This window comes from Silene latifolia, chromosome 3, assembly GCF_048544455.1.
Source record: "Silene latifolia isolate original U9 population chromosome 3, ASM4854445v1, whole genome shotgun sequence".
Lineage (NCBI taxonomy): Eukaryota > Viridiplantae > Streptophyta > Magnoliopsida > Caryophyllales > Caryophyllaceae > Silene > Silene latifolia.
The window spans coordinates 3,381,355-3,394,919 of record NC_133528.1 but is presented as its reverse complement, the minus strand read 5'-3'; the positions used below and the strand labels follow the sequence as shown (position 1 = coordinate 3,394,919).

The 13,565-nt window shown below is 36.0% G+C and overlaps 2 protein-coding genes across 3 annotated transcripts; one reads left to right on the top strand and one right to left on the bottom strand.

Annotated features, from left to right (window-relative positions):
- Nucleotides 1–186: 186 nt before the first annotated feature.
- Nucleotides 187–798, top strand: LOC141646516 (serpin-Z2B-like). Its single transcript, XM_074454388.1, has one exon. The coding sequence runs from the start codon at nucleotides 187–189 to the stop codon at nucleotides 796–798; it is 612 nt and encodes a 203-aa protein (XP_074310489.1).
- Nucleotides 799–5,176: 4,378 nt separating this feature from the next.
- On the bottom strand, nucleotides 5,177–12,142 carry LOC141646784 (KH domain-containing protein At5g56140-like). 2 transcript variants are annotated; one of them, XM_074454734.1, is made up of 7 exons: nucleotides 11,907–12,142; nucleotides 10,964–11,049; nucleotides 8,345–8,490; nucleotides 7,633–7,743; nucleotides 7,414–7,533; nucleotides 6,409–6,552; nucleotides 5,177–5,817 (listed from the first exon to the last, which is right to left on the bottom strand). In XM_074454734.1, exons 1-7 carry the CDS (start codon nucleotides 11,984–11,986, stop codon nucleotides 5,668–5,670), a joined length of 837 nt encoding a protein of 278 aa, XP_074310835.1. In that variant the 5' UTR covers nucleotides 11,987–12,142; the 3' UTR covers nucleotides 5,177–5,667. The 2 variants fall into 2 exon arrangements, with proteins under 2 accessions (XP_074310835.1, XP_074310834.1); XM_074454733.1 differs by having other exon boundaries at nucleotides 7,414–7,530; nucleotides 11,907–12,109.
- Nucleotides 12,143–13,565: the final 1,423 nt, after the last annotated feature.

Below are 13,565 nucleotides of genomic sequence, written 5' to 3'. Positions count from 1 at the left end.
GCTGAAGAACAAACAAAAGGGTTGATCAAACAAATTCTTTCCGAAAACAATATTGATGATGATACTCTTCTAATTTTGAGTAATGCATTATATTTCAAAGGAAATTGGCATAATTCTTTTAAGTCGAAAGATACAAAAGATGACGACTTTAATCTTCTCAATGGCGACAAAATTCGAGTTCCAATGATGAACCAATGGCATAAGTATTTCGAGTATGGAACGTCTGATAGTTATCAGGTTCTAAAGATGCCATACAAAATAGGGGAATACTGGAAATACTCTGACAATGACGATGATGATGAGGAGGAGGAGGAGGATACGGACTTCTCAATGTATGTTTTTCTCCCTCGCGAGAAGAATGGCTTACCAAATCTCATTAACGAAATCAAGATTGATGCAAAATTGTTCAACAGCCTGGACGATGTCAAAATCGCCAATCTTTCATTCCCGAAATTCAAATTTGAATGCGATATTGGGCTCAATAAGCCTATGAAACAATTGGGCTTGTTACTACCGTTTGAAGAAACCTGCAAGGATTTTTCAAGAATGACAGACGTCACCGAGCCGATCTATGTAAGCGATATATCTCAAAAGTGCTTTGTTGAAACTAATGAACTTGGGACGGTTGCTGCAGCTGTCACTCGGAGTCGATGGACTACTGGAGGTGCAGCACCTTGTCGAAACCCGCCTCCTCCAATAAACTTTGTGGCCGATCACCCGTTTATGTTTGTGATCATGGAAGATAATTCCGGTGCTGTACTTTTTGTTGGTACGGTGCTTGATCCCCGACAGAAATAAGTCCTAATTTCAATTCTGTTTATTTATTTTGTTTCCGATTTATCAGAAATAATCGGCTTTTTAATGAGTTTAATGTAAGGTACGAGTACTTAGTAATACACTGTTTCATTGATCAGATTTCTGTTGCTATCAGGCTCTGTTGCCTATTTGTCGACCACGAATAGCGATTTGGGTTATTTTTGGGATTTGTTATATCACGCCCCTGTTTTACTTGTTACGCCTCCTATTTTATTCCTATTTTGCCTTTAAACTATGTATTTAGTTAAGTAAAATATTTCTAGTTTTTTATTTTATGATTTTTGGAGACGGTTTTTTACAAAATTAAATATCGTCTTGAATGAATGAAAAAATTATATCGTTTCAAGAATAATTATTACAAGATTTAAAAAATAAAATAAAATTTAACGGCACACATAACCCAATTTAAAAAAATACGAAAATTGACCTCATCATGTAGCTTACAAGACACAACTAAGGACCCCGTCATGTGGATTACAAGACATGGCCAAGGACATGTGTGAATTACAAGACACGGCCATGGCACTATCATGTGGCTTACAAGACATGTCCATGGACCTGTCATATAAACCACATGACACACCCATGGTTCTGTCGTGTAAACCACACGACATGGTCATGACACCGTCTTGTAATTCACATGACACCACCATGGCCGCGTCTTGTAATTCACATGACAAGGCCACTTTTTTTTTTTTTTTTTTTTTTAAAATTAATTACTCTAAAAATCGCCCCAAACTCAGTTTCGACAAAGCGGTAATTAAATCAAAAATGAAAAGTTCAACAAAAACCATTTACTATAATACAATTATTAATTATTGTAAAAGATATTACCAAAATCAAATAATTATAAAACAATAATTTAAAAAACGTCTCCGATTATAATTTTGTAAAACTCGTCTCCGAAAAGCATAAACTAAAAAATGAGAAATATTTTTTACTTTAATTAGTTACATAGTCCAAGGGTAAAATAGGAATAAATGAAAAAGTAGGGGACGTGATATAGCAATTTTGTATTTTTTCACAAAAAAATAGGTACAGACGTTACATACAGCAATTAGTCTTGCTGAAGACGGGTCGGAGCTAGTGACGGATAATGCCACTCACAAAACGGATAGGGGGACAAGGTGGGGGCACCCCATGTACTTCTCTCTCTCCTCTATTTGGGTCATTTGTGAGGGAAAATGGTATCCGTCACTCCAAAATGACGGATACGTGCCCTCACAAATGAGATTTTGTGTACAGAAAAACAGCTACAACTTTTACAACAAGAATCACGAATATGTAGACATTAAGGGTACCTCAATTCAACGCAATTTACACTAATCAATAATATTCTCTCAATTACTAACTTTCTTGTGTATTACTCCGTAATTTCGAGCAGATTAATTGTCTTGAAAATTAATACAGACGTTACAAAATCGGTAACAACGAATCAATTGTGCAGTGACAAATACACCAGAAACAGTGTAATTAATGAGAAAACTTGAATTTTCAATGAATCAATCATCAATTAGACAACACAAATTCTCCCTTATGACGGACGTCGCAAACTTGCGACGGGTACCATATTGTCTCACAAAAAACCCATAGAGGGTGAGACAAGAGCACGTGGGGTGGGTGCCCACCTTGTCCCCTCTACCCATTTCCACTCACAAAATACCCGTCGCAATATCTGACCCGTCGTAAGGGAGACCTACTGATTAGACAAATACCCATTATCCTGTAATTACAATTAGAAACTCTAATTACGATGACCCAAATTCTCATTATATACGGACACTATCCGTATAGTCTATACGTATAGACGGATACCATTTCCCCTCACAAAATACCCATTTGCCATAAATACCCATTTGCCATAAAGTGGGAAGCACATGGGGTGCCCCACCTTGTCCCCCCTACCCATTTTATTAGAGCTGTTTACCCGTCTGTTTGCCCCACCCGTCTATACCAAGACCTATTGTTACGACGGAGGTATACGGACATTATATGTTAGTTCAATCATATCAGTATAAAACCGTCTTACAAATACTAAAGAACGGAGTAGTAATTTAAAATTCATTAATCAATCAACAATCTGGGTCGAAATTGTAATCAAGAAACAATAAAATCTAGTACTTCCTCCATTCAACTCCACTCTACCACTTTCTTTTTTCACGTTTGCCAACGCGTGTTTTACGCGCTAAATATCGTTGACTACGTATTTGCAAAAATTATAAAAGTTAGATATTTTTAATGTCTTTCGTAAAGATTTAATCAAACAAGATCCCACATGAATATATTACCGCTTACGTATCGAGAGAAAATCGAAATTGAATACACAATCGTGAATAGTGCACAAAAATGAAATAGGTAGAGTGGAGTTGAATGGAGGAAGTACATAATAAAAACGAATTAAAACACTAAAAAAACTAGAAATTAATTTAAAAAAACAAGAAATTAACTCTAATAATTCAAAAACAAATATAATAAACCTAAAATTGAATAATTCAAACACAAATTCCAACATAAAAAGAAAACCAATTACAAATACTAGTAATTATAATGAATTAATCAACAATCTGGGTCGAAATTCTAATAAAAAAACAACAAAATCTACATAATAAAAACGAATTAAAACACTAATTAATTAAAAAAACAAAGAAATTAATCTCTAATAAGGAGGAGGAGCATAGTAATTGATGAAAGGTCTTCCAGTAGTTTGATCAAGATCCATAGTATGCTTCAATTTATGAAACCCATTTGAGAAAACTCCGAACCCGAATACCAACCCGATTGCAATCACAACTAGTATCACACATATGCATAACATGCATACTTTACTTGGACAACAACACATCTTGTAAAAAAAATTGAGTTTTTTTGTGGGTTTTATTTAATTTATTTTTATGGGATCTGAAATTTGTATGAAATAGGAGTTAAATTTGGTGAGAGTTGTTGAGAAAATGGAGTGTAAAAAGGAGAATTAGTAGTTTGTACAAGTTAAAGGGTTGATGTTGTTTATATAGTAAGGTGGAGTTGATGGTAACTTTATAACTTGTGAACGGTTACTGATCGTGATAGAGCACGATTCCATTTTCTACTACGAGTAGGATAACGTTGCGTTAAAAGTTTGTTTTCTTTTTGGGTTTTGGGTGGGGGATATCGAGATGGAAGTGGATATGCGGGTCGTTGTGCACTTGTGCATTTTGTGTTGACAAATTTTAGTACGATACTAGTTTAGCACGGTATAATGTTAAATTTAACAACGGGTCTGGACCGCACCCAAACAGAGGAGAAAGAGTCCACATAACGCAGACCCAAGAGGGTTCAACTCTAAAACCAATTGGCTATAAAGGGAGTAGCATCTTGCCTTGTAAAGTGATAATTTTTCTCCTCTTTTATTAATGTGGGACAACCCTCACATGTGGAACTTTGAGTTTCTTCACATATAACAAGTCATCGATCACCTACTTTACTTTTTTATGCTTTGGTTCGGTTCGGTATGGTCGGGCCGTGGACCGATGCTTATCCTCAATTTGAATTGGAAAATTAAGGTTAAGACTGATATATTCGTCTTAAATTTAAAATGGATCAAGTATAACGATGTGAATGAATAAGACAAAAGCAGAATATATCGGGAAAAAGCAAAAGATTAGTCCTATATTCCATGTGGGATGATATTTAACCCGTTTTATCTCCATCTTAAGGAAGACTAACTAAAATTGGCTTTGGTTACAATACTAGTTTATTCTTGTGACGGACAAATGGCCAATTAATTTAATGAAAGTCAAGCTGAAACCTATAAATGATTATCTTGATTTATAGTATTTGTTAGATTCAATAATAATGCCTTGAAATATTTTACTTCAATATGAAATAGTATGAATATTGACGCGATTTTTACTCGTTTCAGATCCGACCTATTAACAAATCATCTTGAATTTCAACTAATGCGATGGCCAACATCGATAAGATTTCAACCCAAACTAGCCAGCCAAATCAACTGATAAGAGTGACGGAAAAAATTGAAATACCGTTCCAATTTACTCAAAATCTGAAACCAATTTCTTTCAAAGATACTCCCATCAAATACTTTCGATCAGCCGTGCTAAATGGGAGGATTTACAGGTGCAAACAATGCCAAAGAAAATTTAACGTAATTACAACCGGCTAAAGCTATATGGGCAGCTAGTCTTACTTAAGACGAGAATATCCGTTTTAATGGTAAGATAGATCTAAATACTACCACTTAAAAATAATACTAAACTTTTGCTAGCAGTCAGACAGTAGTACCTATTGGATCCGATTTACCATTACAACGGATATTGCCGTCTGAAACATGAATTTGTGATAAAAGCGTTTTAAAAGCAGGTACTGAGGAGTAAGATCAGACTCAAATGCATAACATTAAGCAATCTAGGCAAGTCTTGCACATAATAGACACTCGCAACCATAAGTCGGCCGCAAATGTCGTTATCACACTATGCACACGGCAATACGGACACTACTACAATCACCCTACCAAAACTGTATCTAAATCAAAAGTAACCCATAATACAACTTGCTAAGATAGTTTACTAGCTAGCCTAGATCAACAACATACAAATTCAAACCCTGTGAATTCAAACATAATTTTGATGCACAACTAAAAATTAGAACCTGATGTGTCGGTGCCTCGATGGGCATCAGGATTGTGGAACTGTGAATGGCACGGGAGAAGCCCGCTCGTCATAGCTACTCCCCCCATTTTAGTCAATAAGCCCCACCTTGGCTTTCTAGTAAAGAAGACAAAGTCTAATGGGGCTAATTGACCAAAACAGAGTGAATAATATTCTGCAGAAATTCAGTCTACGGAACGAAAAAGTTTCACCCTTGAGTCTTGGCCCTCTTCATTCCAAGACTGTTGTGAAATGGAGACATCGAACCTGCCATGTGAGAAGCATCTTCACGAAGTGTACCATTGAGCATAGCCAACTCTTGCAGCTGTTGTTTCTTGAACAAATCTTGAGACTCATCCTGAACAAGAAAGACGAGTTATAACTTGCTTACTAGCAGGCTTAAGGGCATCCATACTAGTACGAGCTCTATATCAACTTTTACCATTCCATAAATTGTACAACAATAAGCCTCTCTTAAGACGGCAATACCCGTCTTAAGATGAAAACAGGTCAAATATACGCTCACTCGCATATATAGGACACAAACCTTTTGTTAGTACCTAGGCATCCTCATTTTTGTCTCATCTACCATACTTAACCCGTTGGTTAAAACGTATACTGTTGTCTTAAACAAGAACTCGTGGAATTGTAGTACCAAACTACCAATTCTCCTAAAAACCTCAAACCATTTTTAAAATGGACCCTACCGCCTCAAATCTTTTCCTTTTGACAGAGCTAAATAAGCAACTCCGTCATAAAGAACTCTTATATAACAAGTGGACAGCAATAAAGACTTCTTCCTAAGGAGCCCTTCATAAGAGCAAATTGTAGGAAGTGCCCTTGACTAGCACCAATTTTATTATTTTTTAAAAAGCATAAAATGAATGCCAGAATAGCAGAGAGAGCGGAGAGGGGGGGAGGGAGAATGCTAAGAAAGTTTGGTAATTACCACAGGCTTGAGCAGATCCTCAAGGATGTCACGTGCTTTCATGAGGCGGGCATCAATTATCTCAACAGGTAATTCTGCTTCCACAAGTATGTGAAGAGGTTCACTGAGATGCTCATATCCTGGCTTACCACGCATCATGTCCTCCTTTAATGAAACATATAATAAAGATACAAGTATTAGTAATAAGATACACGTATCAATAGTAATAGAAATACGTGTATTTAAGCAAATTACTACTCCTTACTATATACTCCGTAGGAGACTAGGAGAGACAGTAAATGAAAGTTTAGTTTCCTTATAAAATTAAGTCTACTCAACCAAGGCTTTTCCAATAAGTCCATTTCCTGTCACCAAAAATCGACACAAAAATGTAGACGTAATCCCATGATTCCCATCCCATATATAGAAGGTACACATGTAGAATGTCAAAAGCTGAATGGACAACACCAATTCAATAAACCGCCGAACCGTTAACAATCAGCTCTCTGCGTATCTTATAATGAAAGCTTTCCGACAAAAAGTACGTTATTACAGGTTAGACAATTACTTCACAAGAAGAGTTGGTCCAATGTTGCTAGAAACACAAGGGAAAGTAATCGTTACTTGAAAGCATATATACCGGCCTTTACAATGAGCTACCCCAAGCATTATATCAGTATATCATGGTGAATAAAGAATGTACAAGAACAATGCGAACATTAAATAGGGCTTTTATGAGTGACACAAATCGCAATGCATGATACACGGTTTAAAATACGGAGTACATCTTTAAGATGTAATTTTCATTATGAAATCAGTTGTGTTAGTTTTCACATTATTTGGTAAGATGTTATTTTTTGGCAAAATTGTAATTTCCACGGTAGATGGAAAGACGCAAAAACATACGTGAGATCAAAATTTTATTTAAGAACAAGAAGCATAGAAACATGGCAGTCATACAGCAGACTACAAATCACGGCTCTAAAATTATAAGAATAGTGGACACATAAACAAACAAAAGATTACCTTGATTGGATCCTTGATGCTGCCACGTCCTCTAATAAATACACGGCAGTCAGTGCTGGCCTCTACTCGCTTCAGCGAGTTCCCCCTGGGTCCAAGGAGACGTCCAACAAAATTGAACTGCTACAACATGAGGAAAAAAAATGTCAGTCTATTGCTTGAAGACGACGACAACTATTAATTAGCACATAACCAAAGTATTTAGGAAGTAAAACTTCATACATTGGGGAATTTATCAGCAGGTATATCCACTCTAATAGTCCTCTTCACAATTAGGCCAGAGGAGTTACCATGCCAATTATGGGCTGGTGATTGGTGTAGAAAACCAGGCATCTGCATAGAATGCAAAAGTCTATCAACCGATGCAAAATGTATCAAATAGCCGATAGCAAACTATGTTCGAGAATGAGAGATTCCTTCAATAATATTATAAGAAATCTCAAACACTACATCGGAAGTCCCATCAATTTGTTTTCAATCACTGTAGTAAGAAGTCTGAACAACTGCATGGACCGTACGGGTAAATGCTATCACAATGGGAAACCAATATAAGGACTAAAAAGATTTGCAATACGTAGAAAACAGCAACTATGATGTAATATTTATTATTCAATTTTGTTTTCCCGGGTTTATTTATCGACGAAGATACATAATAGGTGGCAAATCAAACTTAATAGATGTGCAATGATGATAAAGAGCCACTTTGTCTACTATGAGTGACCGCTTAGGGAAAACTATCAAACTTCAGAGCTGCATTTCAATTTAAACTTAAAATTATTCTGTGATAATGTTAGTTTCAGCACTCCCTGTCAAGAGAGAAGTTCATATCATATCAATAAATAGTTATCACAAAACAGAAAATTTAGTCAGTAAAGTGTCAAACTGTAAATTCAGTAAGTAACAAGAGGTTATGTTAATAGTTAGTAATTCGTACTTCTGATTGATGTGGTGATGCCCATCCATTCATATTCGCTCCACCGTTTGAATACTTTCCTCCAGATGGCCGAGGGCTACCATGTTCAAGCCCAGCTTGATCTAAAAATGAAGCATTCCCCAACAGTGTAGTCACACGCAATATTTCTGCTTATTGCCAATTGTGGACAACAGATACCAGTTAGCATTTGTTATAATATTAGTCAGTAATGCACCGAGTCAGTTAAAAAACCAAACCCCGCCATACACTACCACCCCCAACCCAAAAAAGAAAAAGAAACGAAGAATAGAGAGGGGTAAGAGAAGTTATCGACTACAAAAAGTACATATACGGAAATGTTATCACGGTGCTTACTGCTCGCTCATCTTGTTAATGAGTACAAGTCTCACAACCAGCTGATAATTGTTGCACTAATCTTTGATTTCTATACTAGACAGTTCACCTATTTTTATCACACTTCCATTAGAAACAAATACTAGTAGTAGTAGATTCTCAAGTAAGGCAAAGATAGAAGTTGTAACAACGAGACAATACCATTACAGATTTACAAGCTACATTGCCGCAGACGAGACTAAGAAAACTGGACACTGACAAAATGACGTCTGATGTAGCTTGGCCGTGAACTCATCCTACCATTGGAATGTTGCTATAAATGTAAAAGATTTGGCCACAAAACGATAACTCACAACCTCACCCCCTTACGACACCGATCATAGTTATCTTGCATGTAACGCTAGTTAGAAATCCCATTAAGGTTACTATCAAGATTCCTAATCTGAAAAGGAGAAATAGCTGGAGTAGAGGCACTATTATAGGAGTCCTCCCAAGAAATAACTTGACCTTGGGAAAAACAATAAAGGCGAAGACATAGAAGATAGTCATAAGAACTCTCTGTGCCAAACCACAGTATAGGATATGAGAAAACCCATTGTCTTCTCATAAGAGGACCATGCAAAAACTTGGCATTTGAACAGTCTAGCCGACCAACCCAAGCCTTGATCCCCTCTCATACACACATAGAAAGAGGAGATGGGATTGTAAAAAAACGCACCAAAGAATCGAAAATTAGTAGATCAGAAATAATGAACAAGCTTTGTGAAAATTTAAAGATTCTGAAGAAGCATCACATTCCATGACCATGTAACTCGCAAACCAATGTGAAAATGTGAGGACACAACATTGATTCCAACTTGAGATCACCTCTACTGCTTCCGACATTCAGATCATCATGTCAAGATACTTAAGGTAAACCAGTAAATACTAAAAGTCAAAACCCTTCAGAATCATCAAATATTCCAAATGCATCCTCAACATCCACTAAAGAACCCAGATTAATAACCAAAAGTAGCTAGTTGAAAGGGTCTGTTAGAAAAAGTAGCAACTTCAGTATCATAAATGCTATAGCATTGACAATACGGATGATACTACATGTTTATAGTCATTTCTAGGACACTACTCTTGTCAAACACAAATTGAAATATTTTGTAAGTAAACGGCTTTATTGGAAGATAATTCTTCTATCTTTCCATCAATTGTCCTAACCATTCAACTATCCAAGAATTGACCTCGATGACCTGTGCGAACTCTTAACCATCAGAAAGTAACCTCACTGGACATGTTAGCTTGCAAGGAGAGAAGCTTGTCAGCCACCAGGCCTTTGAAATTGTTTTTTCATGGTAAAACTACACTCAAATCATTAAGGTTAGTGGAAGTAATTTTCGGAGGATGTAAACACAAGAAGTCATCACAATGCCAACAAAAAAAGCGGATTTAGGAATTGTGATTCATATTGCAACTGACATTAAGGTATACTATAATTAGGTTATTAAATGTCAGCATGTATATGTGATGATTCATAATCATGCCAGCTCAGCTAAACACACATAATGGCCAGCCAACTACATGCCAATTAGTGCGAACTGCGCAGTTCTCCTTTACGATTGCTATAGCGCATAAAAACATTAAATCGTTCACAGTTCATTTATGGCTAATTTACAGCTACAATTGGACACATTTAACAAACACAAGTCACAATGTAATCCTATCAAAATCTTTATTATAAGGAAAGTGGTCTATCTTTCCCATGAGCAAAACAACGTTCCTCAGAACCATCCATGATGTCAAGCTCCCTGATGGCTTAATAAGCGCCCTCTAGTCTTCAAACCATAAATCACCCTTTTCCAACATAGAATGATGTAAATTTACCAACTAAAGACATGTGAGGCATGAATTTACACATCAACCACCGAAATTGTGTTAACATTTCATGCAATGAGATGTTCAAACTTCAAATACAACCGCTAGTAAGTAAAAGGAGTGTTTGACACGTTTTTGCGAGTAAGCCGCTTCATAACATCATTATTTATTACAGGAAAATCAGAAAAAGAAAGCATCGAAAGATATCTATCTAAAAAAAAACAATGCAGGAAACACATCCATGCCTTTCTAAGATAGAACGACGTTAAATATACCATCTAAGGACATGTTAAGTGGTTAAATAATGTAACGTGCTCTTGCAAGATATATTTATGCAAACTATCGTCATATTAACGAAAAAGGATGCAATTGCTCAATCTGCAGTCTATGGCAGTAAGGTTTACACGTGCCACCGATACTCACCCTGGTTTAACAACCGATACAAGTGAGGAACCACAGGCATAAAAGGACCAATCTTTTGACGCTCAGCCAGCAACTCCGATAAATATCTGCACAAAAATTAACAAAGAGATTACAGATCACTCCGAAACAACAAACAAATGACAATTTCTATACAAACCCCAAAAGCTTACACTAATCAGAGAAAAAATTACTTCTTTTCCAAACAAAACCAATAAACACGAACATAAGTAAACAAGAGGAGCATAGTAGAGGCTTCCGCCCTCCAGCCGTTAAAAAACACACTCCTTTCAAGTCATTTCCATATGTTTGTTCAAATTCCGTGATATATCTGGTTAAAATTTCCGCTCTTTTTCTAAGTTTCTCTATTACTCCCTCCTTTCCAATCATTTGTTTACCTTTCATTAAAATACTCCTCACAAACAATTAAAAAAAATAAAAAAATTCTTCCACTCTAAAATTTTCAATCTATGTTCCGTCTCAATCATTTGTTTACCTTTGATTAAAATACGCCTCACAAACAATTTAAAAAAACGTAAACAAAAGTTCTTCCACTCTAAAATTTTCAATCTATGTTCCGTCTCAATCATTTGTTTACCTTTAATTAAAATACGCCTCACAAACTTTCGTTCGCTTTAAAATTTTAAATCTATATTTTAACATCCTAACTTCAAATCCTGGTTCCGCACTTCCGCCACTGGTTAAACACACCGGTGACGGAGATACACTAATAACAACAACAACAACAACAACAACAACAACAACAACAACAACAACAACAACAACAACGAGTAAATAACAACAGATCAAATATATCGATAATTAAAAACATATACTTTCTCCGTCTCGATCAATTATTACTAGAGACGGAGATATTTAAATCAAAGGTAAACAAATAATTGAGACGGAAAAAGTAAAACAAAAAGGGGAGAAATTAAAGATATACTTATCGGCGAAGTGAGGAGATTGAGGAGCGGGAGACGGAGATGGTGACGGAGAATACGACATGTATCTGGCGGAAGACATGGCGGCGGCGGCGGCGGCAATCAACACCGTTAACTACCGACCACAATTTGGTGTTGTTGAAGGTAATATAGACAAGATAGCGGCGGTCTTGTTTGTTGAAGCACAGTAACTCACTAGTAAGGCTTATATGAGTGTGTTGTGTTGTTCTTTTAAAGGGATTTTATTATTTTTTTTTTGACAAAGAAGGGATTTTATTATTGTTATGCATCTTAGTTGGTTTCTCTTAAGACGGTTTTATACGATTATAGTACTAGCATTAGCGTATGCAAGTGCAAGTATATGCAACTAGTAATATAATTATACGGCTCATTTAGTGATAGCTATAAATGTCTTAGTTTGGTGGTTAAGATGAAGGTATTATGGACAATAGATCTTAAGTTTGAAAATCTCATCTCATCTCATCTATTGTAATGCTACTGAGTGCGGGCTTCGTTAGACAAAAAAAAAAAATCTCATCAAACAATCGGCTGTTAGATTGACCTAGAACATAATCCATCACCTCTATAGTAATGCGGCTAAGTGCGCTTCGTTAGACCAAAAAAATCTCGTCATCAATCGGTTGTTAGAATGACCTCGAACATAATTTGGACCATTGAGAAAAAATGGAAATAAACAAAAACAATCTCAATCACAAATATTATAACATCTTTGTCTCATGTGACATTTGGAAACAAATTAATCTAATCTACCACTTAATTATATCCCCCAATTAATAATTTTTCTCACTTTTTTACTTGAATTTAAATTTCACCTTGTCGAGGAATACTAAGTATTTATGAAAGTTTTCGTTAATTCCGACTTTGCCATTAACTACAAAGTTATGATGTACAATAACGTAATATACCGGAAACGTCCATACTATATTTCAGGCAAATTCTCATTTAAGACGGAAATATCGATCTTAACTCAAGTTTAAATTCCGAATGTCATTAACTACAAATTTACGATGTACAATAACGTAATACACCGGAAACGTCCATACTATATTTCAGGCAAATTCTCATTTAAGACGAAAATATCGGTTTAACTCAAGTTTAAGACGGATCAAATACAGATTAGTAGAGAGTAGATTATTTCACCTACCGACTACACTACTATACTAGTCATCTGTCTAGGTCATATACAGCACACCACTTGATGTCACTGTGTATTCGTATTAATCGTATTGAAGTTGAGTAGTTGTCTGTTTGTTGGTACGCAACTGTGTTTGTGTGTGACTGTGTGTGCATGGAGAGTATGCCAACTGATAGTATGGAACTGTGGCTCAGGATATTTGTTACGCTTACTCACCAAAAGCTGGCACTTTACACATGTAATCATGCGTCTTATGACGGCCATATCTCTCACAAACTTGCAATGGGTTATATACCAGTATATCACCCATGTAGATAGATAAGACAAAACAGATTGTTACTCCCTAGGCTGTCTAGGCTCTCTGCTTTTGTCTTATCTACCCTATATGGGTAGTACTTGACTCGTCGCAAGTTTGCGACAGATATATACGGGACAAATGAGAATTTGTGTTATACACATTTGGATGTAAATTCAGAAGGGATCAAGGAAAAAAATACAAATTAAG